Source organism: Pleurodeles waltl, chromosome 3_1 (assembly GCF_031143425.1).
Source record: "Pleurodeles waltl isolate 20211129_DDA chromosome 3_1, aPleWal1.hap1.20221129, whole genome shotgun sequence".
NCBI lineage: Eukaryota > Metazoa > Chordata > Amphibia > Caudata > Salamandridae > Pleurodeles > Pleurodeles waltl.
The window spans coordinates 98,675,593-98,702,611 of record NC_090440.1 but is presented as its reverse complement, the minus strand read 5'-3'; the positions used below and the strand labels follow the sequence as shown (position 1 = coordinate 98,702,611).

The window sequence follows — 27,019 nt, the reverse complement described above, 5'->3', positions numbered from 1 at the left end:
GCTGTGGATGTCGGGTGCAGAGTGGGCAGGACTCGCAGATCCGGGACGGTTCTGGAGTCCTTTGTTGGAGTTTCTTTTGTACAGGGCTGCTGTCTATGGGAGATCTTGGTCCTCCGGGGTGCAGAGAGTATCCTTGAGGCTTTTAAGAGGTTGCTGGTCCTGCAGGATGCCTGGCCTTCTTGTAGCAGGGCTTCAGAAGCTGGAAACAGGCCTGTAGGGCTGGAGGCAAGTCAGTTGTTGTCTTCAGTCTTCTCTGCTGGAGATCAGCTTAGCAGTGCTTCTTCTTTCTTCTTGTTGTCTTCTTGAGGTCACCAGGAATCTGATGAGATAGGTTCAGGGGAGCCCTTAAATCCTGGATTTAGGGTCATTACAGGGGTCAGAGGGTAGTAGCCAATGGCTACTGTCCTTGAGAGTGGCTACACCCTTCCGGTTTCCACTCCCTTTGGGGAGAGGGACACAGACCTAACCCTATTGGTCCCTGTCCTCCAAACCAAGATGGAGGATTTTGCAAGGAGGGGGTCACTTCAGCTCTGGACACCTTAGGGGTAGTCCCAGGTGAAATTGTCACTCCTTCTTGTTTTCCCTAATTTTCCCGCCAGACTTGCCACCAAAAGTGGGGCTTTGTCCGTAGGGCAGGCATCTCCACTATCTGGAGTGCCGTTGGGCACAATAACAAGAGGCTTGAGGGACTTAACTGTGTGCCAGGGGCGTGCCAATTGTGGGAACAATGGTACAGTTTTTTGGGAAAGAACAGTAGTGCTGGGGCCTGTTTAGCAGGATCCCAGCACACTCTCAATCAAATCAGCATCAATATCAAGCAAAAAGTGGGGGGTAACCATGCCATAAGAGGCCCTTTTCTACAAACATTCAGAGTTGTGCTGTGAAACAAAGACTGAGAAGTTTCAGAGCTGCAGGGGATGATAAAACCCTGTTTCTCCATGGATGCTGTTGTTTTTAATTAGAATATCCCACCCGCATGGGGGTGGTTATTCTCTTACAATCTACACCTTCATCTCTGGCCTATAATGCTGGATCAGGGTATTTAATGGCTGGTATAGCGCGCTAGTGCCGGCTATAAGGCTATAGTACTACTCCTCACTACTATGGAAGGATGCTAAGGTAAAATGTTTCCAAGATGTGAAGATGGTTATAAAATTTTATTTTTCAGGACTTATTTATTACTGGTCCTGACTGCTGATTCCTCCCCTCACACCGCCGAGAAGTTGGCAGATTCTTACTGTGCCATTCAACTTAAAAATCCTTTCTGCTGATGAAGGAATCTAGGTAAAATAACCACCTGCTCCTAAGCGTGCACTCTAAAGCTAGTAATCATTAAATGTAGCATGTTGAAAACCAACTGCAACTCATGGGTTCATTCACATCCTCTGACTAAATGGTTTTACGGTCAAACTTCAAGAATACTTTGAGGAAACCCAGGTAATCCACGAACATCAACGAGTTACTAGGGTGAAGAAATCACCTTATTTGCAACAAGTACCATGTTCTGTGTGGAAATAGCACAGAAAAAAGTCAGGACATCTTCCAAACACAATTATGACAGCCTCCAGTAGAGGTATACTGAAAAATTATTGACATATAACCATAATCCAGTACAAGAGCAGTTCAGCAATAAAACCATTGACTCCAGGCATTGACTCCAGGCCATGTTGGGAGATAAAGAAGTACCCACCTGCAACACATTAGAACTACATCAAACTCTACCAATTTACCAATACTGACCCCCTCCATTACATGCAAAAATAAATAGCACACCAAAAAAACAATCACAATCGAACTCTGCATCCAGCAATCAAGCACATGTCAAATTCCCGCATCGCTATGGAAAGAAGACTAGTACCAGAGCACACTTAGGTGAAACGTCTGGTTATCACCCACAGCACCACAGGGTAGTCAATTTTCCCACATTTTCTCTCCCTGGGATACTTCCCTTGCAGTCTCTCATCACTGGTACTTCTACTCTCCCACATCGCACTTATGGGGTACTCAGCTACACAACTTTCCACAATACAGTACTGTATTTCCCCACCTTACCACACCCTGGGGTACTCCCCCACACAACTGCTCAAGACACTGAACTACTCTTCCACAACGCAGCACAGTAAGGGGTTCTTCCCCATCAACTACTAATGACAGGACACTAAACTTTCCCAACTTTGCACCCAAACCCACCTATGTACTACACTTGTATCTCTTATGACAGGGTACTCCTCATTCTCACATCTGTGATACTTAAACACAACTGCAAGCAGCACATATCTACAGAGCAACACACAAGTGGGTACCGCATCCTCTTTCCAAAACTGCTAACCAGACTTCAGTTACCAAAACATATAAAGTTGACATTAAGGGGCATATTTATAATGCTTTAGCGCCACCTTGCGCCACATTAACATCATTATTTATTACGTTAATGTGGCCCAATTAGGCCGAAATCCCATATTTACTGACTGGCACAATGCATGCATTGCGCCACTCTGTAACCCTTTGCGCTACATTATGTCTGTGCCAGGCATAATGTATGCAAAGGGGGCGTTCCCCCGTTAGGGGAGGCAAAAAAATGGCATAAGGAAATCTATGAGATTTCCTTGCGCCATTTTTTACGGCACTTTTAACACCTGCTTAAGAGCAGGCTTTAATAGGGGGCTCCCATTCTTTAGAATGGGGCCCTATGTACTCTGCAGGGGTAGTGCCAATATTTTGGCGCTACTCCTGCAGAGTACATCGGTAGCACCATGAGACGCTATTGCACCCTACCCTGCGCCATGGTGAGCCGTATTTCAAATACGGCGCACACATGGTGTAAGTAGGGGGCTGCTAAGGGGGGCAGGGAAAGTAGTGCCACTTTCCATAAATCTGCCCCTTAATGCTCACATTGTACACCCACAACAACCTACAGTGGAAAATTAAACTTCATAACCTGTCTCACAGCACGAATTTCCTTCTCAAGAGAGGCCTCCTCCCCAGCCTGAAATGACTCCAAACTGTGATGTGATAGGCACTGCGGCATTTTTACAGAGGTCCTTAGCAATTCATTGACTAAGTGTTGTAGTGACAGGCAGAGTCTAGAGACACTCAGCTGGGAAATAAGTCCTTTATTTCATCCTCAGTCCCCAGGTTACAGCCACCGGCTTGATAGGTCTTGTTAGGGGTCCAGCCTGCCTCCATCGCCCCTATTTCTTAGCTTCCAATCCACACAACAATATTTTATTACACCAGTTACTCTCAGCACTCCATATACCGACTCAGACATAGAGAGGGTGGGCACAACCAGGATACCTCGTAGCACCTAGAAGCAACTATGTTTTTCAGTATGTTTTTTGAGTCACTTACGTGAAAGTTACTTTAATTGCCAGTGCAATTCCTTTTTTGAAACAGCAAAAATGGGCATTCGGAATTGTGCTGCAAAATAGTGCTCTGACACTGTTTCCCCTGCGTTCTAGTATTGTCTCTACGTATCAATGAATGAATAATGTGGTTTGATTGCAAGTTCGAAAACTGTTCTGTGATCAGGCAATGAGACATTTTGGGCAGGTTTACTTCACAAATGAACTATATTGTGTAAGTAACTTAAACTTGAGAACTTTTCTTAGTCAGCTCAGTATTACATCCGAGTGTTAGGTCATGACCTTTAACCAGCAGGACTGCATCTTCCAAAGGTAGCCTCAAGTCAGTGCATCCAGGGGCAGACTGACCAATAGGCCAGGAAGGTGAATGCCAGGTGGGTCAGGCTCAGTACTGTAAATGGATAGGTAATGTCTTGTACTGAGTACCTGCACTTCTTTAATTGAGAGATGGAGTCCCTGCAATCCTCAGCACTGCTGCAGGACCTTTAATCGGACACACATCTCAGCAACAAGCATGTATTCTAAAGTATGGGTACCAGCAATGATATATTTGAATTTAAACCACTGGTCAGGCTACATCAAAGACTTGGACGCTCCCCTGCTGGTCCAGCGGCACTTCGATGCACATGTTCACGTTCCACATCTCTAAACATGAATATTGGTTCCTAAAGCTGAGTCTGGCAGAACACTGCTTGTGGAGGAGCATCTCCATCAGGTCTTGTCTGCACAGGCACCCTTGCACAGCTCATGTCCACAGTGTGCAGGGCCACCTGAGTGGGACACAGTCTGGGCTGTTCAAGGATTCTCATTCATCCACTGGCAAACAAACACTTGTCCACACAAATCGCTATTAGACAACAACAACACACCTAAGGAAAATTCACAAAGTGTGTGAAAGTTACAGCAAACTATTAGAACGTTACCAAGAGATTAGGAGAATTTACCATTCCAGCCCGGTTAACTAAGTGAAACCAGAAGCAATGTCCCTAACCTACTGGTGAAAAATCACTTAGGAAAATCGTGGGTCTCTATGATAAGTGGCAAAGGCACATTGATCAGGTACTTACTGTTAAAATCGTCGGGGTCACAAAAGCCCAACAGATTCTCCAGAATTTGCTTGGTTGGAATCCAATCATCATTTCGATATCTTCACAAAATCTCTGAAGCCCTGGAACCAACAGACACAAAAAGTAAGGTTTTGGATGCATTTTGTTAGGCATTTGCTGTAGCTCTGATTAGCTCAAAGAAACAACAGAAGGATTAATAGATATTTTTGTTATTGTAGCAGGACCATTTAAAGATGAGGTGGTGTAGAAAGTAGGGTGTGTGAGGTTAAGTTGAGACCAGATTTCAAAACCCAGGATGGGATATGGAGGAGAGGTGAGACTGTATGGAAGAGACAATGCACTCTTGAGATGCTTTTTTTCACAGATGTAGTTTATGTCTTTTTTAAATTTGAGACATGAGGGAGTAAAGTGTTGTGCAAATAAGTGCTCAATATATTGCTAAACTGAAGATTAGAATTAAGGGACATATTTAGAATTTGGCAGATGGAGTAAAGGCAGACAGGGTGGCAAAGGACTTTACGTCCACCACACTGCCTTTACATTGCCCACCAAATTTATAGATGTCCGCCGGCTCTGCTGATATCGCCATACATTGACAGGAACCGTTGTCATGACGGTTCCTGTCAATGTAGGAAAGGTTTGGCAGATAGCTCCGCAAAACATGAAGGATGACAGTCAAACTTTTATAAAAGTTTCTATTTTTCATAAGCAAACTTTTAAAGTGGGAGTCTGGTTTTGAAAAATAAAAAAATAATGACCACCCACAACATGAGAATTTCCTCCCATGGTTTGGGAGTCATTTTTGTGTTTTTACTGGCCGTCACCACCAGGGTATAACTAGTAGTGATGGACAGTAAAATAAAAAAGCCATCTGACCGCCCACTCTAAATAAGGTGGATGGTCGGATGGCTTACCACTTATGACCTTACTCCCAATAACACACAAAATTTGACGGGAGGATGCTCGCAAGCAAGGTTCTCTCTGAACCAGAATACAAACTACCCAAGACCAGTTCGGCCCTGATTGGGGCTCTTCAGTCGGTGTAGCCTGGTCCCTGTGGCAGAGTGATCAAGGAACCCACGTCTGGGCATACCCTTGGCCACTCTGGGTGTTACATTAACCACACAAAAGGCAAACAAGGGGTTGGAACCCTATCACGAACAATTGCCAGTAGTTAGACTTATTGCAAGCATCGTCCCATAACCTTCTTTGTGTTTGGCCCTACTCCCTCTGGCTGCCTTAAGAGGTTTTACACTGCAAAGTAAATTTTACTCTGTAAGTGTAAACTTGGAGGTACACCCACCTTTTCTTTGGGCGGGATGACTGAGGGCTTGGTGTAGAAGGTAGTCCATCGCTGTTGCAACAGAGTACCCTCGCCAGAAAGTTTTAAATCGGCCCCATAATTGTCCGGGTGCCAGTGTCAGCAGCTTATTCATGATGTTTCAAACCATTTGAGTGCTGCTGTCCCAATCTGATGTGACTTTATAGTAAATTATAGGACCCTGAGAGGTATACTATGTGGAAGTATGCTTGTCATGTTTTCTGAAACAAGGAAAGTGTTTAAATAATGAATCCATGCTTTTACTCAAGTGAGACCTCCCCAGTGTCCAGTCATGAGTAATGAAGGAAGTGAGAAATCACATTTTTTTCCAATTGTTTTTATGAGCCATACACACATTGAAGAGGTGGAACACATTGTCTGGATCATAATTCTTGTGTTTATGCTTTTATTGGAGAGGAAGATAAAACAGAAAATGAAGAGCGGCGGAGAAGCCCTGGATATAATGTATGGTGATAAAAACAATTTTAAAGCGTGAGATCCCAAGGCCCTTCCTTTTCGCTCTGAACCAGGACTGGACTGGGGAACCAAAAGAAGCCCTGGCAAAAATGCTAAAACCAGCTCTACTCGCTTCCTTTCCTTGTGAAATCTCTCGCTTTACATCCATTCTTTCTTGTTCTTCTCACACTCCTTTCACTTTTTGATCCCTTTCTCTGTACCTTCTCCCCCTATTCCTCTCAGTCTCTCTCTTGAGAAGCCCCCACCCGCCCTCCTGCTGCAACTAATGTCAAGAATCTCTGGAAAGAGACAGGGGCACCTGGAGCATCCCTGAGCTTTCAAATAGGCTCCAGGGGCTCCATCCCATCGGGACAGTGGCCTGCCTGGCAGTGCTCCATACAGTAACTTAAATTCCAACCATTAACTACCATTAAATGTTTACAGGGGCAGCTCCTCCGTTTGGGCAGAGGAGCGTTGACCCCTGCCAGCAGCAGCAGCCGCCAAACTTCTACAATACAACAATAGTAAACTATGTTTACTATTGTTTTATTGTAGAAGGGGGGGACACAGGGCGTGACAAGCACAGGGGAGCACTCCCCCTCAGTACCCATGTATGTTTGGCCAGCTGTCTCAACCCGACAATGCAGTCCTGGGTTGGAGACAACAGGCAGACTCTCCCAGTCTGCCTAGGAGCGCCCTAGCTGGGCGCTCCGATCAATCCCAACGCTGCTGTCCTGCTACCAGCAGCATGGCAGCAGCGTTCAGATTGGCCGTAGGGCCAGCTGGGAGCCGGTGCCTGCGGCAAAGAAAAGATGAGCTGCACGATGGTGGTGGCGGCGGAGGCGCATTCAGGTACGTTTTTCATTTTTTTAAAATAATTAATTTGTTTTTACTGTCCCGCCACGTGCTGTGAGCTGCTACTGAATGTTTATCACCTCTAATACTTTTCCTTTATTATCTTCATCTTAAATCGTTTTCTAAAATTTCATTTTTTGATGATTTGTTTGGGTAAAATATATGCAACATTCTAAATTTTAAAAAGGAAGAGTCCCTCACACCTCCTACACCCTTTGCTTCTACTACCCAGAATTTCACTGTTCTTCATCCGCACTCATTCAGTCTCCAGATCATTGCACCACCTTCACCTCTATCATATATCCTTGAGAAGCCCCTACTTTGCTTTCTTTCTGTTCGGTTCTCTGTGTACGCTCTCTGTCTGGGTATGATCTCCACCCGGTTACCTGCCAGCAGGTCTGCTGACTGCACATTCTTTCTAAACACTCATATAGTGGACAGTGAAGAAAGACTCTACTTATTTATGCATCAATCTTAGAATGTGTTTTCGGGCAGATCCTTGTCTATCATTAGTGCAGGTGGTACATAGGCACCTAGGCCAGAAGTGTGAGAAGATTAATAATTCCACATTAGCTTTTACTACCCAACCTGGGGCAGAAAGACGCATTGTAATAGCATGTATAGGGTCCATGGGACGCTTGCAATGAAACATTTTTGTGCAGGCTTTGTGCAGGGCTTAACATTTTTAATTTAAACTCATTGTAGACTATTTTTATAATATAAAAACATTTTGCAACCCATGCCTTTTCAGAAATGCAATTTCTAGTCTAGAATAATTGTCAGTGTTATATGCTACCCTTGGATGGCCATGAAGGCGGTGGCTGAGCTTTCAGTCTATACAGAAAGTTTGTGAAATCTACATTTGTGCGCCGTGGCGGCCTTAGAGACCTCGTTAGATGTGTCAGGGAACCCATCAGCTGAGAGTTCTGTCTCTGTTCAGCAGGCAAACCACAAACGTTGCTAGACAAGTGTATTATGTTCATATCTCTCAATTTGTTTTTATGCCCAGTAGCAGTCAATTCAGAGTCGTATGGCTGATTGAACAATTTGATATTGCTGCTGTTTCGACATTGTACCAAATAATTGGCCCCGATAGTGTTTTTCAATCAATTCTTTTTTCTGTGATTTTTCATTAAAAATGCATAAAGCTATTATAGCACAAAATCACTTGTTGGCAATCAACCACCAGCTAGTTTAATGTCTTGGGAACATTGTAAAACCGAGGAACTACAATTCTTGTTAAATGGATTTGCTATAAATTTGCATTTTTCCTTCTTTCTGTTTCTTTCTCATTCCCAAAGCACACAAGGCTCTCTCCTTGTCAGATATGGAGGATGTATCTTCCACAAAATGATTACAATTCACAAACTGCACTCTTCACATGTCATCTTTGTGGCAGGTGGCATGATGACAGATGACATTAATGATGTCAGCTCTGGAATGACAAGTGACAAGCCGAGCGAGAAATCACTTGCCTTAGATTAATGACCTCACATACAAGATATAGTCGTCTCTGTATCTTAAAGGACCACTCTCTGGCCTAGACAGATCCTTACATACTGTGGGCTTCATTAGTGTTTCATTATTCGCCACTGTAATACTGAGACTGCTAAATACCAATACTGTGGCTTGCAGCATTTTCTAGGTACAGCATCACCCCATCAGTTGTGCATTTTATGAGGAAGAACATTCTAATATCGCACGTTTTGCCTAATTCGAAGTCAAAAACTCAGAATATTATGTTTTTTGCACACACGAATTCTGCCAGGTTTTATTTCGGAAATATAAGGTGGGAGAAAAAATTCGAGGGGTGCAGTAATTGTGGCACATCTTGGAATCTCGAGTGGTGTACAAACTCTGAGGATTGCTGGGGCGATTAGAATGAGGGCCGGTGTGGACGACTCTAGGGAGGACTTACTAGCGGTATGTTGTGCACTGCACCATAGGAAGCAGGGAAACGATGCTGAACTCAACTGAATGCACATCTATTACAGCAACTTTAATTGATGCGAGCGAAATGTCTTTCATTACACATTTTTGTCCACGTGTTATATTTTTCGGGGTTTGTAAAAAGCTCATACAACTCGCAAACAATTTCAAACCTCATGGAGAGGGAAATGTAATCCCAGATCATGTGAAGGAGGGGTGAGTAATGAGACTTGAAATCACATGCACAGCTAGATAGAGTCCAAATCTGCAGAAAATGTTCATAAATGTGCTACATTCTGTAGGGAAATGTATCAAAATTTGGGGAAATGGTTTGCCAAAAATAGCGAAAAAGTATGCAAAAGCGACAGAAAAATATTGCATTCAAATTATTCTGATGTATGCAAAGAACGTAAACACATACTTGCCTTTCATATTATGAAATAGCTAGAAAAACAGGCCAACTGAAAATGGCCAGGACCTCACATAAGTCTTCCCACATAGGACATATTTACTACCACACACCTCAGCAACAAACCATGCACGATGCCCCACAAGTGGCGGTTGGGTGCACTGCTATTCAAATATCAGATTACATAAGAAAACGAGTCTTTTTTCTTCCTGACTTTATGGTAAGGCGGGCTGCCTTATATCACTAGTCTGGTTTCTCAGTATTTGTTTGTACTTGAACCGTATGTGGGAGGGGTTGCCTGCGTTTTGTTTTCAAAATGTGGTTTCTTTTGCTGGGAATGACTCTTTGGATGGCATTTCAGTTAGTGCGTTTTGCCCGCATTTCAGTCACTTCTGAAATAAAACCAACCTCACTTGTGCTTTGCATGGTCATTTGCCTGGCAACCAAATATATTTTCAAAATCCTTGTTTGAGTCAACATCTTTCCTTGCTTTTAAACACCGGGGAAAATAATCAAAGAAAATCGAAATATGTTAAAATTAGCAAAACAATGTTTAAGACGCAGGAGTCAGCCTACTTTATTATGAATGCAAATGAAAATCAAAAAGGAGATTAAACTATCAGAAGCACATCCATTTTTGCTAGAGAAAGTACATATAGGAAATGTCAGAGTATATTTTAAAACATATCATATAAATGTAGGTATAAAATACTGTCAAAAAGATGCACATCTGCAGAGGACACTAGGCATCCATCTTGTTGAATAAAGAAAACATTCCTACTTTATAACTGTTTTTCTGATTTAGACTCTACAAGGAGCAAAGGCAAGTCTTGTGCATCAGCACCACACTTGAGTATCAATATGTCTCCAGGTCATGCTGCAACATGGAGATAACCACTTTACATATCATAGATGATGCCTTCCTAACCACAGATAAAGGTGAACCCTTCCTCCTAAAATTACTGGACCTCTCAAATTCCTTCAACATCATTGACCACCCATGCCTTATCCATGCCCTGAAGTCTTGAATGAATGAGCGTCACTAAAATCATTCTTCACTGGTTCTCCTCCAACATACACATTAAACCCAATTTCATTCATATGGGCATCTCCAGGTCCCGGAAGGTCCATATCACCTGTGGAGTTCCATAGTGTTCCATTTTGTCCCCCCCGTCATTGTCAGCCTCAAGATGGAGACCTTTGGGACTTTACTTACAAATATTCACCAAGGTGTCAATAATGCACAAATATAGTTGACAGTTTCCTCTGTTACAAATATCCAATACCTCAACCAGTACCTGCACCTAATCCATACCAAGATGTCCAGCAACCACCTGAAACTTATCTCATCCAAAACAGTTATTCATCAAGAACAACAGGCATCAACTAGTTAAACCTAGCTCAATGACATAAACCTGGACAGATTCGACCCCCAACTTTCACCCAATGCCAAGTCACTCAGATTCACCCTGGGCACCAATCTCAACATCAAGCAAAATATCGCTAACAAAATCAAGACAGCCTGGTGCCAGCTCTCTCTTCTCAAGAAAGTGAAATAATTCATCAAAGAAAGCGACTTCAGAACTGCTGCTCATGCCCTCTTACTGTTGCATCTGGATGGTGACAATGTCAGGCTCCACAGCCTCCCAGACTCCACGCTGGCCCGCCTTAGGGGAATCCTACATCCTGTATGTTGGAAAGTGAGCCATTAGTTGTATGGCCTGCATAAGTAATGGGTCCGCACTCATCCACCGCTGGGAACCAAACACCCCAATGTAGTGCTTGACAATTGTAGGACAGCATTGCAGAGCAATCTAAGGTTTTCTTAAGGGAGTTGCTGTGGGCTAATAACCACCATTCACAAGTACACAAGAGTAACAGTCAATAAATGATTGTCCAGTCTGTGCTTTTTCTTTTGAAAAAGGAAAAGTACATTTATTACACACACGCTATTCAATACTATACAACAATTTACAAATATACACAAGCTGATGGAAGTACTCTTGAGTGAAATTTCATAATTATTTGTGTCTCTCCCAAAGGGAGAGATAGACCAACAACCCACATGGCAAAACATTAACTTGTATTCCAATGCAATATCTGTCTGTAACTTGGATGGACAGCACCTAATACTGGCAATAAAGTACAACTACTTTGATCACTAGTGGCTGTCAGTCTCATTACTCAAATAAAGAATAAACAAGAATCATTTATAGGCATGTTGAAATGATCTGTGTTGTTACAATTACTCTCAGCATGATCTACACAGTCTAACCACAACCCTAAAGGGTGTTGGGAAAGTTTCATCATTTTCCACAGAGAAGCATTCAACTTAAAAAGAATGCACAGTTGACATAGTCCCTAAAGGATGTCACTTGGTTGTTCACCATTGCGTTACACCATCTCTCACCCCAGAGGGTGCCTTTTCACATGACCATTCGCATGGCACAACAATGGTCAGAACATTGCAACCACACTTATTTTCATCACATTCAGCAGAAAATGCTGCGTTTTAACCATTACATGTGATTACAGCCCTCCACCCTAAAGGGTGTTCACCATTATGGCAATCCATTTCAATCACAATGCCAAAACAAGTGACATTGGTAAGCAAACTTGAGCCTGGCTCCGCAGGGCATTATGGCATGTGCCTCTCACTTTTTGAGCAGCGGCTGTCCTGCTGGGCCGAGGAGAGCCACTCTGCCTTTCCTTTTTGGTATGCGGCCTCGCGCTGCAGTTTCCTTTCCCCTCTTTGGGGTTTCCGGTCGCACCCAGACACCCCGCATGCTGGTCGCCATTGGGGAGTGGCTTGGGAAGACCATCCCAAGCCGCTTCCACTGGCTCCCCGTGCACCCAGCACCTTCGAGGGTGATGACGCAGAAATGAAGGTTTTACATTTATTAGCGCATAAACGTAGTGCTGCAATAATCAAGTGTGACTTTAACCGAACTAATAAAGATTGTACGGGGACAAATGTGCCCTCAGAGTAGTTCGCCAACATTTATAAGCGTGCTTTATATAACGTGATGTATTAGAATTGTACTAATCTGACATAACCGTAAACGTGTGCTATGATTTGCTTGTTTGAAATGTTTTAACTTAGCATAACTTTAGTGGAGGCTTCGGCCTAGTTGCCTTGTCTCACGGTTTAGATGCTCGTGTTTTTCTAATGTGCTAATAAAACGTGTATTCTTGCTTGAAGCTGTACTTTTCCAGTGAGATCGGTTCACATGCTTATCTTTAAGGTTTCGTGCCAGCCTGGCATCTTCTTCTTTGCTCCAAGGTCAATCTGCAGGTGCAGACAATGGAAGCTCTGAAAGTGAGTTAATTGGTAAAATATGTTGCAACTTACGTTCCCGACTCCAAGGATAATGTATGCCTAGGTAGAAGCTTGTGAATTGTTGTTTTTGATTGGACAATTTGAAGCCAACCTATGAACCCTCCAATGGAAGACCCTACTGGATTTGAACTGTTGTCTATTTAAACCTGGTGCACAAGAGGAAAGCAGCCATTAGCCATTACCCGCCATTTGCAGGACATTACGGCCATTACCCATTGCACCCATTGAGAACATTAGACATTGCAGACATTATGGCCCATCTTGCCGACCTCGTCATTTTGCCATCTTCTACGATGCCATTTGATGTTCGACGCCCTTTTGAATGAGACTTTGATGCTGTCTCTAATCGAGAGAAAGAGACTTTAATTAATTCTCGCCCTAGAGACTTTAACTTTGATTCGTCCCTTTGCATGAAGTAGTAGTTTTGTCCTTTTATCTTGCCGCTGTGAGGCAATTGCCCCGTCCACCCTGCCCCTTTGCCCCGTCCCATGCTGATGGAAACCGGTACCTGTGAGACGAAGACTTCCTTGAATGCTAATTGAATTTGGTAAATATGAGAGGAAATTGTACAATTGCATTGTGTTTCTTTTTAGGTAACCAACTGCTGATTTTTGATAAGAGCCCTAGTTAGGAGTTTTCCAAATCAATGTTGCTAAATTGTTTTTGCATGAAGTCCCACATGCAGATGCTAATTAGAGGTTAGATGAGGATTCATTTGTTGCACGATGCAATTTGAGACCTTGTTATGCTGACTAATGTATGCAATTAGCCCATTACAGATTATAGTTTTAGTGGTTTGCGTTGCTATTATCGAATGCATTGTTATTCAAATGCTGCATAGATTGCATCTTTTTCGCCGTTATGGACAGCTATTAATGTTCATTTACATATATCATTTGGTGTTGAGACACATTTATATCGTGCTAGCTTTGTTAATATAGGGAAATAAATTCATTAACTTTGAATAAACTGGTGTGGGTATTCATGGCCGAAAGGTCATGGTTCGCCGAAATGTTTTCTGGATTAATTGTGAAGTGTTATGTTGATCAGGGTATTGCTTATGTTCGTTATTGATTATTGATTTGATTAAATTGATTAATCTCGGGTGAAGAGAGCCCCACTTGGTCAAAAGATTCATCGACCCCAGAGCGTCCAAATACAGGTAATTTATTAGGTCGGAACGCTCTATCAGTAGATGGTAGCAGAGGATGGTTTCGCCCTTTGGGACCCCGCTCGAAAGGTAACGGTTTCGCCCTTTGGGACCCCGCTCGAGAGGTAATGGTTTAGCCCTTTGAGACCCCACTCGAGAAGTATATGGTGTTGAATCAGATTTTCTTGGGTAAAACAGATTGAGAGAATGATGATGCCCTAAGTCCCCCGCGACTTTCCCGGGATCTCGGAGCTTGCGAATGGAGAGAATGGAGGTGTGAGATCGGCGTTGGCGGTACTAGTGACGGTATGAGTGGAGTTAGGATTTTGCGCTTGCACAGCTTATTGCCGCAGATTGTTTGAAAAGGTTGCGAGGATTTTAGAGAATAGCGGAGGTGCGACTCCGAGTGTGAGAGTAGGGAAGTCGTCGAACTTCATGTGCATGTGGCGCTTTGTGCAGAAAAAGGTCCACGTGGTTGTTGTTGTTGAGACGGGCCCTGCGAGGTCAAGAGACTCCGGAGTATGTTGAAAAGTGTATGGGACACTTGTTTTATGTTGTGGTCTGGTCGGTTTAATAGGTTGACCGGGCGTGGTCAACGAGTCGGTACGTGTGTTAAGGGAGTGAAAGAAAACTTCGACTTCGGGCTTTGACAAATTCTAAGTGCACTAGAATAGATCACTGACAAGTTGAGAGCAGAATCTGCGGGTCAGATTTGCTTGCGAAAGTGGGGACCGAGAAAGATGGAATAACTGCCGAGGCTAGTGAAAAATCCCTAAGGTCCTGAAGCGATTGTGTTACCCTTCCTGTAGTAAACCGACAGATCTGTTTTATTATTATTTGGTTGCTCGCGATACATGCCAGAAGTTGTTACGAGAGGAGCTGAGTGAAGGAGGACTAGCCGCGAGGCTTTGTCAGCCGCAGTGTGTGTGAGTGTGACGTCACTAGGAGCCGCGCTGGGATAGGTTGGTTGCAGAGAAGAGTCGCGCACGGATTGGACGCAGTCCGTGGGGCTCGATTGGAAGGGGAAGGGGAAAGGCAAGCGAAGAGTATTCCAGGAATTAAAGTCACTTATTGATTACAAATTTTGTGAAATAAAAGACGAGAAAATTAAATTTTTGAAAGCATTAAAGAGTGCGATGAAGGGGGAGTCTTACATTAAAGCGAGCGTAGGAGAGGAGACGCCACCTGAAGGTACACCAGCTTACATTGTAATGGAGGAAAGGGGGGTAGCTCCGTGCCTTTGGCTAAAGCAATGGCACAAGCTGACAGAGAAACATGGGAGCGTAGCGTTCCCGATCCATGGGACATTCAATATAAGGATCCTAGAGAATTTGAGATTCGCGATGTACGACATGAAGGTACCTCCAAGGCCAGCACAGTTTGAGGCTCTAGCGATTTGGGAACTAATGGCTAGACAGCAACAGCAAAAGAAGTTCGAGACCAGGATAAGAAAGGCAGAAAAGACACTAGCGGACGCTAGGTGGGATAATGCACAGAAGGTGTGGAGGTCAGATATATTGCAGGGGATAAAATTGTTTCCCGCAATTGCTAAGGAAGAAGAGGCGACAGGCAAGAAATCTACCTGTAAGACAAACAGGAGGTGTTCCAAAGATAGAGAGGATGAGGAAAAGTTAAGGAGAGAAGACGAGTCAGAGGATGAGGAGTTCATCATGCAATTGCTGAACGACCGTCCACCACCTTATGTAGAGAGTGAACAAGGTCCAAGTACCAGTTCTGCCCCTCCGGCACCGGTACAGAATAATGAAACTCCGAATTCAGAAACGCCATCGGGATCTAAGGACCCGAGTTTACTGTTCACCCCGCAGATACCGCAGGTTAGGAGAATATATCCAGATGTGCCTACATTGAAAACGGCAGAAAATTATCAACCGCAGGTCCCAAGGTACTACAGCAGTGACAACAGTACAGGAATGATTCTAGATCCAACCGTAATGGGAGTACAGAATGGTCGCAACCCAACATTGGCACAAGCTGAATCAACCCAGTTTTTGATGCCTCAAAAGCAGATGCAGGGGGGAACCGCACATGCTCAGATGACGGGGAGTCAGACGGGCATGCCGGCAATGATGACCCATAGTGTGGGAATGAACATGCCTCAGAACCTGGGGAATGGACAGAACCCAGATGCGATATCCCTACCCATTACTGTAGGTCCACCGGTACCTTTGTACATTCAGCCTAACTCAGGTATGAGCGGTCAAGAATCAGTGGTGCAGAGTGGGACGGAAAGGAGGTACATAGAAAACACTCCAGAGACAACTCCGATAGCGGCTCAGCCAACTGGATCTGGGTCCTTGATGGAGTTTAGTCCCATATGTGCTCAGTCAACAGTGGTGAGGTCGAGTCCCCCACTGATGATACCGCTATCATCGAACACTGAAAAGTTGCCGCAACCATCAATGGCAGTCGATGTGAATGCTACACTGATGGGGTTGAATGCGCAACAGCTGACACAGTGGTTCAACAGTCTGAATTCCACACAAAGCTCAGCCAGTGGGAAGGGAGAAGACTATCTGAATAGGGTCAGGTTGAACATGGAAGCAGAAGAATTGGTGGAAGGGACTATGGGTTTGAATAGGTTAGAGTCCTACTCGGAAGAAGAGCTGAGGTATCTATGTCCCAGGATTACGAGAGAAGTGAACAAGGTACATAGAAGGTTGCAAGAAATAGCTGACAAAAACGGGGTTGAGATAGACAAGACAAAACACTTGAGCAGGAGCTATAGATTGGATTTCAAGACCACAGACTTTGAACACATGAGGTCAGCAGGCATGAAAACGTACCTTAGAGAATTGCTGCAGAGTGCACAAGTGTGGAGGTGCTTAGACAAATGGGAAAGCAGATGGGCAAAGAAAAAGGAAAAGAGGAAAGACAGTGTCCCAGAGCACAACGAGAAAAGACCACAGAGTAGTGATGCAATAACCATGTTACCAATGAGGGAGACAGCAGGGGGAAAATTAATACATGTACCGTGGCACAGAAGCGACATTCAGTCTTTTACGGATGATTTTCCCAAACTGAGAGAGAAACCGATTGAATGGTATCAGCAGACTGATAGGTTTGTGAAGCTTGCAAAATGTCTTTGGGAAGACCTGAACACCCTCTTTGAGATTGTGGTTCCGGCAGATTTGTGGGAAGACTGCAAAAGGGCTGTAGGTTGGCCGACAAGTGAACCAGAGAGAGACAGGGATACGGGTGCACCATCACCTATGGTGATGAGCTTGTACTATAAGGTGATTGAGCATTTGAAGACGAAGGCTGCCGCGAAAAATGTGGATTGGCAGAAGATTGATCGGACTGCCCAAGAGGCTAAAGAGTCGATTCATGGTTACTATGAGAGGTTGTTGAAGGCGTTCAAGAACTACAGTGGCACGGAAACAATAGAGGCGAGGGACATGCTTCATTTTGTGTTCAGATTCATGGAAGGGCTGAGACCAGAGATAAGTCAGATGATAAAGACGCATTTGATTTGTTGGCAGTCGAAACCTATTGATGAGGTGTTGAATTATGCGAAATACTGTAGCGACGAAATTGAAGTGAAACAGAAAAGGTTGAAAGAGAAAGTGATGATGATGCAACTTAAAGCAGCTCAGACAGGTTTGCAAGGGTTGCAAGGGTTCCAACAGCAGATACCGCAGCCGCAGCCGCAGGGAAATATGGTGTTTCAGCCACAGGCGAGAGGTAGAGGCAGAGGAGGCTTTGGGAGTAATGGTCCGTATTTGAACACTGTTGCGATTCCGAATGGTGTGCAGGCAATGAAAAGGGTGATGCCGTGTCACGTGTGCGGAATCGTCGGACATTGGAAACGCGAGTGCCCGATGGTGGGGCAGGAAGGTGCAGGTGCTGGTCAGCAAAACAATGATGTCAATGCATTTCAGACAATGAGGGGACCGAAAATGAGAGGTCCAAACCCAAATTTTCAGACCATAAATCAGCTGCAGGGATTACAGCCCATGCAGCCGCAGCAGATGCAGATGCCCCGTATGCAGATGACGCAAATGCAGCCAATGCAACAGCAGTTTCCCATGGTACCTAATCAGCAAATGCAAATACCCTTGGCACCAGTGAGTCAGCAGCAAGTGATGGTTCCTCCACAGGTATCGGGTCAGGTGATGAGTACAAATGGCACAGTACAACAGTTCCCATTACACAGTGAGAATGGAATAAACAATGTATGGGAGAGTGAAAGTTCAGAAGAGGAGGGAAATTGTGTGCTTGCGGCATCCTTGGAAGTTGATCAAAAGGGTCCATATGTGGAGGGAAGAGTCATGGGTCATCGTGTTTCATTCTTGGTTGACACAGGAGCCACACGTTCAACTGTTAGGAGCATTGAAGTACCAAATTTGCCACTCTCAGGGAGAACAGTTCAAGTAGTGGGAGTAGCAAACAGGCACCTGACGAACCCAATCACAGATCGAGTACAAGTCAGAATTGGTAACTATCAAGGGTTACATAATTTTGTGGTATGTGACTCAAGCCCGATAGCACTGTTAGGGAGAGACCTATTGTGCAAATTGGGATGTTCGATTATGTGTTCGCACAATGGAATTAGAATTCAGACGAGCAGTGATGGGGAAGAAGAGGACAGTGTAGAAGGGGATGAGATGGAAACTGTCGATGAAGAATATCCTCTGATTAACCTTTTTCCGATGATAACTGAAGCAGATATTCCAGCTGAATTACGGGAAACAGTCGGAAAGGAAGTGTGGGATATGACAGGAAAAGAGGTGGGATTGGTGAAAGGAGTGGAACCAGTGAAAGTGACCGTAAAACCCAATGTAACCTTTCCCCAGACCCCACAATACCACATGGCACAAGACACCCTCATGAAAGTCGCCCAACTCATTGACGAGTTTGTAAAACAGGGAGTATTGAAAGAAGTGTTAAGCAGTCCATGTAATTCACCAATCATGGGACTAATAAAGCCGAGTGGAAAGGTCCGAATCGTGCAGGACTTGAGGAAAATAAATGACATCATAATTAAATGCTGCCCTGTAGTACCGAATCCAGCTGTGATAATGTTTCAAATCCCTTGCGATGCCGAGTGGTTCTCAGTCATCGACTTGTCACAAGCATTCTTTTCGGTGCCTCTTCATGAGGACAGCCAATTTCTCTTTTGTTTCAAATTCTTAGACAGAGTTTACAGTTGGTGTCGAATTCCTCAAGGGTTTTCTGAGTCACCGTCAATTTTCAATCAGATTCTAAAGAAAGACTTGGAAGCGTTAGAATTGCCATTCGAGTCAACCCTAGTACAGTACATTGATGACTTACTGATTGCATCTAAGACAGAAAGTGGCTGCACAGCCGACACCATTGCTCTGCTGAACCATTTGGGAAGGAGTGGACACAAGGTGTCTCCTTCAAAGTTGCAGTTCTGTCAGAAGAAAGTGATATACTTGGGTCATTAAATAGAGAAAGGGTCACGGAGAATAATGAAGGAAAGAATAACAAGTGTACTTCAAATGAGTCCACCAAAGACGAGGAGGGAGGTGAGGAAGTTTTTGGGGATGGTGAGCTACTGTCGTCAGTGGATTCCCAACTTCTCAACTCTAGCAAAGCCTTTACTGAAACTGACCCAGAAGGATGCCTTGGATGAAATTGAGCTGAAAGGAGATGAGATGGATGCTTTTATTGAATTGAAAGAATGCATGTGCAGGGCTCCAGCTTTAGGTATGCCTGATTACACAAAGCCTTTCACATTGTTTTGTCATGAACGTGATGCATGTTCTTTGTCTGTCTTGACCCAAGCCCATGGTGGCATAAACAGACCAGTAGTGTATTTTTCAGCTACTTTGGATCCGGTCGCAGCAGCACTGCCTGGGTGTTTGCGCGCCGTAGCAGCAGTTGGTATCAGCCTCACTCAAAGTGAAGGAATAGTGATGGGACATCCATTAACAGTCATGGTCCCTCACTCAGTTGAGATACTTTTGACCCGCTCCCGAACGCAACACATGACTGGAGCAAGACTCACACGGTATGAAACAATAATTCTGGGCTCACCGAATGTGCAGCTGAAAAGGTGCACTACGTTGAATCCAGCAACCTTGCTTCCCGGTGAAAATGCTGAAATTGAGAACGCTGAAGACGTCGAGCACGACTGCCTTCAGGTGAGTGAATTTTGCACAAAACCCCGACCTGACATTAAGGATACTAAGCTTGATGAAAATGACCAAATTGTTTTTGTTGATGGGTCATGTTTAAGAGATGCATTGGGAATATTGAAAGCAGGATATGCTGTATGTACTGTAACAGGTGTCTTGGAAGCGTCCTGGCTCCAAGGAGTCTATTCCGCACAAGTAGCAGAGCTTGTAGCCCTTACAAGAGCATGCCAACTGTCTACATTGATGAAGATTACCATTTACACTGACAGTCAGTACGGGTTTGGAATTGTGCACGACTTTGGGCAACTATGGTCACAGAGAGGTTTCCTGACCTCTTCAGGGTCCCCAGTGAAAAACGGGGAGAGAATAAGGGAATTGTTACACGCCATTCAGATGCCAGACGAAATTGCAGTGGTAAAGTGTAGTGCTCATACAAAAGGACAGGACTATGTTTCCCTGGGAAATGCATATGCGGATCAAGTCGCAAGATTTTGTGCCTTGAACTGTATATTGCTCAGGGATGAATGGAATTTGATAAGTGAACCAGAACTCGAACCAGCTGAAGCATTTGCCTTGAAGGTCGTGGATACAATGGATGAACTAAAAGCATTACAGAATAGCGTCAGGGAGGATGAAAGGGCTTCCTGGATTAAGTCACAATGTACAAAGAGACCAGATGAGTTATGGGTTTCAAATGAAGGAAAATTTGTTTTACCAAATAGTCTCTTATCGCAGCTAGCGCGGTTCTATCATGGGCAGGCTCACCTAGGGAGAGATGCCATGATAAGATTGTTCAAAACTGATTGGTTTAACCCCAGATTCCGTCAAGTTGCAGAAGCAGTTTGCCATCGTTGTGTCATTTGTCAACAAATGAACCCAGGAAAGGGAACGGTTGTGAACGTGAGCCACATTGGCAGGGCGGGTGGCCCGTTCAGCAGAATGCAGATGGACTTTATTGAGATGTCTGTGCATGGAGGTCTGAAGTATGTGTTGGTGATTGTGTGCATTTTTAGTCACTAGATTGAAGCATACCCCACACGTAGAAACGACAGCCTTACAGTTGCAAAACTATTGTTGAGGGAGTTGATACCACGTTTCGGATTCCCGATCTCTTTAGAATCAGATAGAGGAAGTCACTTCAATAACGAGGTGATAAAGTTACTTTGCGCAGCGCTGAACATTGAGCAAAAACTGCATTGTAGCTATCGCCCTGAAGCCTCAGGACTGGTGGAACAAATGAATGGTACACTGAAATCAAGAATGGCGAAAATATGTGCATCGACAAATTTGAAATGGCCTGACGCATTGCCTTTGGTGTTAATGTCAATGAGAAACACCCCTGACAGAAAGACTGGATTGTCCCCGCACAAAATTCTCATGGGCAGGGCCATGAGACTTCCTGCAGTTCCCGCAAACGCGCTTTTGAATATTACAGATGATATGGTGTTAGACTACTGCAAAGGTCTGGCTGACGTGGTTCGCTCTTTCTCTCACCAGGTGGAAGCAACCACCTTGTCACCGATCCAAGGTCTAGGACACACACTGAAAGCAGGTGACTGGGTCGTGATAAAGAAGCACGTGAGGAAGTCGTGTCTGGAACCCCGTTGGAAAGGCCCTTTCCAAGTGATCCTGACGACCACTACCGCTGTGAAGTGTGCGGGAGTTCCCAACTGGATTCACGCCAGTCATACAAAGAAAGTGTTGTGTCCCACAGATGAGGAAGTTGAAGCGCTGAAACTGCCAGTACCTGATAACAAAGTGCCGAGCGCTGAGACAGAGCAAAACAGAACTAGAAGCGAACAGGCAGAAATAGAGGAGAGAGAAATATTCTCTGAGGACGAAACAACCGATTCACTTGGGGAAGACCAAGGAGAAACCTCAGACAGCGACGAAGCAGCTGAAGGTAACAAAGAGCCTGAAGCAGCTGAAAGTGACAAAGAGCCTGAAGAAAGTAACGGTGACAAAGGGCTCGAAAGAGGTGAAGAAGCAGGAGAGCCTGATCAGAGGAGGGCTTTCCCAGAAGCAGACGGTACAGAAAAAGAAAAGGAAAACCTGATTGACTCCCCAGAAGGAGGGGACAAGGCAGAACAGAACGAAACTGTTCAAACTTCTTCAGAAGAGATCGCAGGTCCATCAAGTGGACACAGTGCAAAGAGAAAACCAAGTATATCACCAGTAAAACTAAGAACTAGAGAAACGTTGAACGACAGTGAAGGGCCAAGAGTGAAAGAGAAAAGAAAGGAAGTGTCTGTCGTGGTACCAACATCAAGTGAAGAAAAAGACTTGGCCAAAGAGGAAAGTACCAGTGAGGCAGAATCAAAGAGAGATGCAAAATTGAAAAGGAAAAGGATACCAAACAGGAGATATTCCGGTCCAGAATGGGCATATGTAGTCAATGACGATTGGACCGACGAATTTGTATCTCTTAGCCTCGAGAACGAAGAAGAAGAGATACCAATAGAAAAGAAAAGTTTTATGGACACTATTGACTGAAAAAAAAAAAAGACTGATAAATGACATTGCTTGCTATAATCTAACGTGATACAACCAGCTGAGACATTGCTAAACCGGATGAGACATTTGCTAACTTGATAAGACTTTGATAACCTGATTGACTCTTAAACCCGATTTGAGACAACGTTGCTAACTGATAAAAGACTGAGTTATTGCCGAATTGAGACAAATGCTGCTAACCGATAAGTGACTGGGCTCTTGAAGAAAACTGTGTGAACATTGCGCTCGTTCAGCTTTGTAACTAATTGCTAAATCATTTCTTTATAGGTGCTTCTAGCTCTCTGATTCTATACAGATCATGACACAAAACAGTAGAGTGAAATATTGTAAATATGCGTGTATAGGCTTGATAACTGCATGTGTACTAATAATAATGGCAATAGTGCTTGCAACGCGTGGTAAGGGTGAGAATGAGAAAATTGATGCTTCTACTTCTGCTCCTGTTACTGTCACTGAACTAACCGCATTGAAAAGACTAGAATTAGATGAGAGACACTTGCATGATAAGAAGGAACTTTCGTATAATGTTTTCTATCCCCTACTAACAGAATATGTTGAGACTATGGATGCGAAAGATTGTTATGTGTGTACACAGATACCGACATCGGTAACGGAAGGGGTGACTTATCACCACATGCCTCTTACATATGGGATTACATGTAGTTTAGTAACTTCTAGATTTTATGGTCAAACTAACATACAGTATTTTTACTCAAATTATGATGTTACCTTTGCATATGTTCCTATAATAACGCAGCTAAGCCAGATTGCTAAAGATTGGGATGCTAAAATAATGAGGGAATTTTTCGAGCCAATGCAACCTTTTGAAACAGCTCACGCTCATAGGGAGAACCTTACCTGCTCGCTCTCTGCAGTAGAAATAAGCTTTTTAGATCGCACAGATGATAGAAGGGCACAAATGAATGCGAAATTAGAAAAAGAGCTAAGTAAGAGGACTTCAGTAGATAATTATGCTTTTGCCGCAATAAAAACACAAGGGAAAATAGCTTTAGATGCTTGGCATGTAGGGAAATTTTGTATATATCGTGGTGAATCTTATTATGATAACATTTTCGTGGGAGCGAGTGAATGTAAACATACGTTTATCTTTAAGGCCAAATGGACATTCATGCTGAACGGACTTGACCCTGTCATACCGGGTGTATATTACATTTGTGGGCATAATGCCTATTATCGTCTTCCAAAGGGATGGTGGGGGAGATGTTATTTGGGTATACTGTTCCCAAAGGTTTATCAACTGGATGACCTATCAGTGATTCCAAAGACGCCTGGATCTCATCGTATCCGGAAAAGAGAGACCGCAGCTGCTGTGGTAGGAGATATATTTGGAGCCATGATTCCTTCATTGGGAGTTGTGTTGAATTCCATCAAAATAAGAAAGTTGTCTACTATAGTGGATAACATGTTGACAAAGTTTTCAGGTGCTATAATCCTGATGGATGCTGAACTTGCAGCAGAAAGAGCTATGACTCTTCAAAACAGGCTTGCCCTAGACATTCTTTTAGCAAAGGATGGCGGCGTTTGCAAAATGCTTGGTGCGCGTCACTGTTGCAGGTATATACCAGACAACAGTGTGAAAATTAAAACAATGCTTGCAAATCTAACAAAAGAGAGTGCAGACTTGAAGGAATTGAAAGAACCAGGAGTTTGGGAGAAGGCTGGAAAGGGAGTTGCTTCAGTGGGAAATTGGCTTGGTGGCATTTGGAATGGAATATTACTAAAAATAATACAGGGAATACTAATAGTACTAATTTGCATCTTTGGGATTTGGGGAATAAAGAGGGGAATACTAATGATCATGGCAAGAATTAAGAGAAGGAAGGAAGAGAAAATGATGAAAAGAATGGCAGAAGAATACAAGGCAAGAACAAGGGGAACTAAAAGGCAAAGAGAACTGACAGAATTTTAATGGAATAAAATTTGTGGGAATAGTTTTGTGTGATGACAAGTAGTCATCAGAGGAGGGATTGATGACGCAGAAATGAAGGTTTTACATTTATTAGCGCATAAACGTAGTGCTGCAATAATCAAGTGTGACTTTAACCGAACTAATAAAGATTGTACGGGGACAAATGTGCCCTCAGAGTAGTTCGCCAACATTTATAAGCGTGCTTTATATAACGTGATGTATTAGAATTGTACTAATCTGACATAACCGTAAACGTGTGCTATGATTTGCTTGTTTGAAATGTTTTAACTTAGCATAACTTTAGTGGAGGCTTCGGCCTAGTTGCCTTGTCTCACGGTTTAGATGCTCGTGTTTTTCTAATGTGCTAATAAAACGTGTATTCTTGCTTGAAGCTGTACTTTTCCAGTGAGATCGGTTCACATGCTTATCTTTAAGGTTTCGTGCCAGCCTGGCATCTTCTTCTTTGCTCCAAGGTCAATCTGCAGGTGCAGACAATGGAAGCTCTGAAAGTGAGTTAATTGTTAAAATATGTTGCAACTTACGTTCCCGACTCCAAGGATAATGTATGCCTAGGTAGAAGCTTGTGAATTGTTGTTTTTGATTGGACAATTTGAAGCCAACCTATGAACCCTCCAATGGAAGACCCTACTGGATTTGAACTGTTGTCTATTTAAACCTGGTGCACAAGAGGAAAGCAGCCATTAGCCATTACCCGCCATTTGCAGGACATTACGGCCATTACCCATTGCACCCATTGAGAACATTAGACATTGCAGACATTATGGCCCATCTTGCCGACCTCGTCATTTTGCCATCTTCTACGATGCCATTTGATGTTCGACGCCCTTTTGAATGAGACTTTGATGCTATCTCTAATCGAGAGAAAGAGACTTTAATTAATTCTCGCCCTAGAGACTTTAACTTTGATTCGTCCCTTTGCATGAAGTAGTAGTTTTGTCCTTTTATCTTGCCGCTGTGAGGCAATTGCCCCGTCCACCCTGCCCCTTTGCCCCGTCCCATGCTGATGGAAACCGGTACCTGTGAGACGAAGACTTCCTTGAATGCTGATTGAATTTGGTAAATATGAAAGGAAATTGTACAATTGCATTGTGTTTCTTTTTAGGTAACCAACTGCTGATTTTTGATAAGAGCCCTAGTTAGGAGTTTTCCAAATCAATGTTGCTAAATTGTTTTTGCATGAAGTCCCACATGCAGATGCTAATTAGAGGTTAGATGAGGATTCATTTGTTGCACGATGCAATTTGAGACCTTGTTATGCTGACTAATGTATGCAATTAGCCCATTACAGATTATAGTTTTAGTGGTTTGCGTTGCTATTATCGAATGCATTGTTATTCAAATGCTGCATAGATTGCATCTTTTTCGCCGTTATGGACAGCTATTAATGTTCATTTACATATATCATTTGGTGTTGAGACACATTTATATCGTGCTAGCTTTGTTAATATAGGGAAATAAATTCATTAACTTTGAATAAACTGGTGTGGTTATTCATGGCCGAAAGGTCATGGTTCGCCGAAATGTTTTCTGGATTAATTGTGAAGTGTTATGTTGATCAGGGTATTGCTTATGTTCGTTATTGATTATTGATTAGATTAAATTGATTAATCTCGGGTGAAGAGAGCCCCACTTGGTCAAAAGATTCATCGACCCCAGAGCGTCCAAATACAGGTAATTTATTAGGTCGGAACGCTCTATCAAGGGCTGCAGCAGGAGTCTGCTCCTCTTCCTGGTCTGTCCCTGTGGCAGCCTTCTGGGCCTCTCGGGGTAGTCCAGCAGTACTTCTCCCTCTGTCCTCCTGCCATCTTGGCCCAGGTTTGGGGTCCTGGGCCCCCTCTCACCTTTTGGGGTGCATGACTGACAGTACTCCCCCCAGCCCTGCTCTTTGCTGGGGCCCAGGGATGGGGTCCTGGGCCTCTCCTCCTCTTCAGGGGGGGAAGCACAGTAGTGCTTTTTGCGGGCAGGCCCTGGCCCACCCCAGGGGAACAGTCTGGAGCAGTGGCCTCCCCCCAGCAATTCCTCCAAGGAGCCCCTCCTCTTTGAGTGGCCTGGGGCAGGCCCGGTCCTGGCACAGGATGCCAGCTGCCTGATTGATGCAGGGCCCTTTTCCTGCAGCTGCAGAGAACAGTAATTAATCTAGCCCAGAAGGCTCACAAAGGCTAGGGCACTGATCCCGAACTGAGTGAGAGAAAAATGACATTCCTAGATGACCCATAAGCTGTACAGAAATGCTTTTGTAAACTACTACATTGCTCTTTTCATACAGGTTACAGTGAACATTGGTGCAACACTGAAGTCTGTGGCTCTTAGGGAAGTGCAGTTGTGCCCTAGGGAAGCCTTTCCCATTGGCAAATCATGGAGTGTCACTACAGTCAAGACATGACTATTCCTCACATATGTACACCAACCTCATAATGCCTACTCCAGGTCAGCACCCACTCTGCATTGTCCCTTCTGCACCAGGCTACCTAGATGCAGTTCTTGGGCTGCGCACACCAGGAGTTGTCCCTGCGTAGCCCTCACATGGGTGCACACACGTG

General features: G+C 44.0%; 1 protein-coding gene across 1 annotated transcript in view; it reads right to left on the bottom strand.

Annotated features, from left to right (window-relative positions):
• Positions 1–27,019, bottom strand: part of SLC6A5 (solute carrier family 6 member 5) — a 305,468-nt gene that overhangs the window by 37,618 nt on the left and 240,831 nt on the right. The window contains exon 14 of the mRNA XM_069221331.1: positions 4,433–4,533. Coding sequence (XP_069077432.1) covers positions 4,433–4,533 — 101 coding nt within the window. The remainder of the gene's footprint in view (positions 1–4,432; positions 4,534–27,019) is intronic.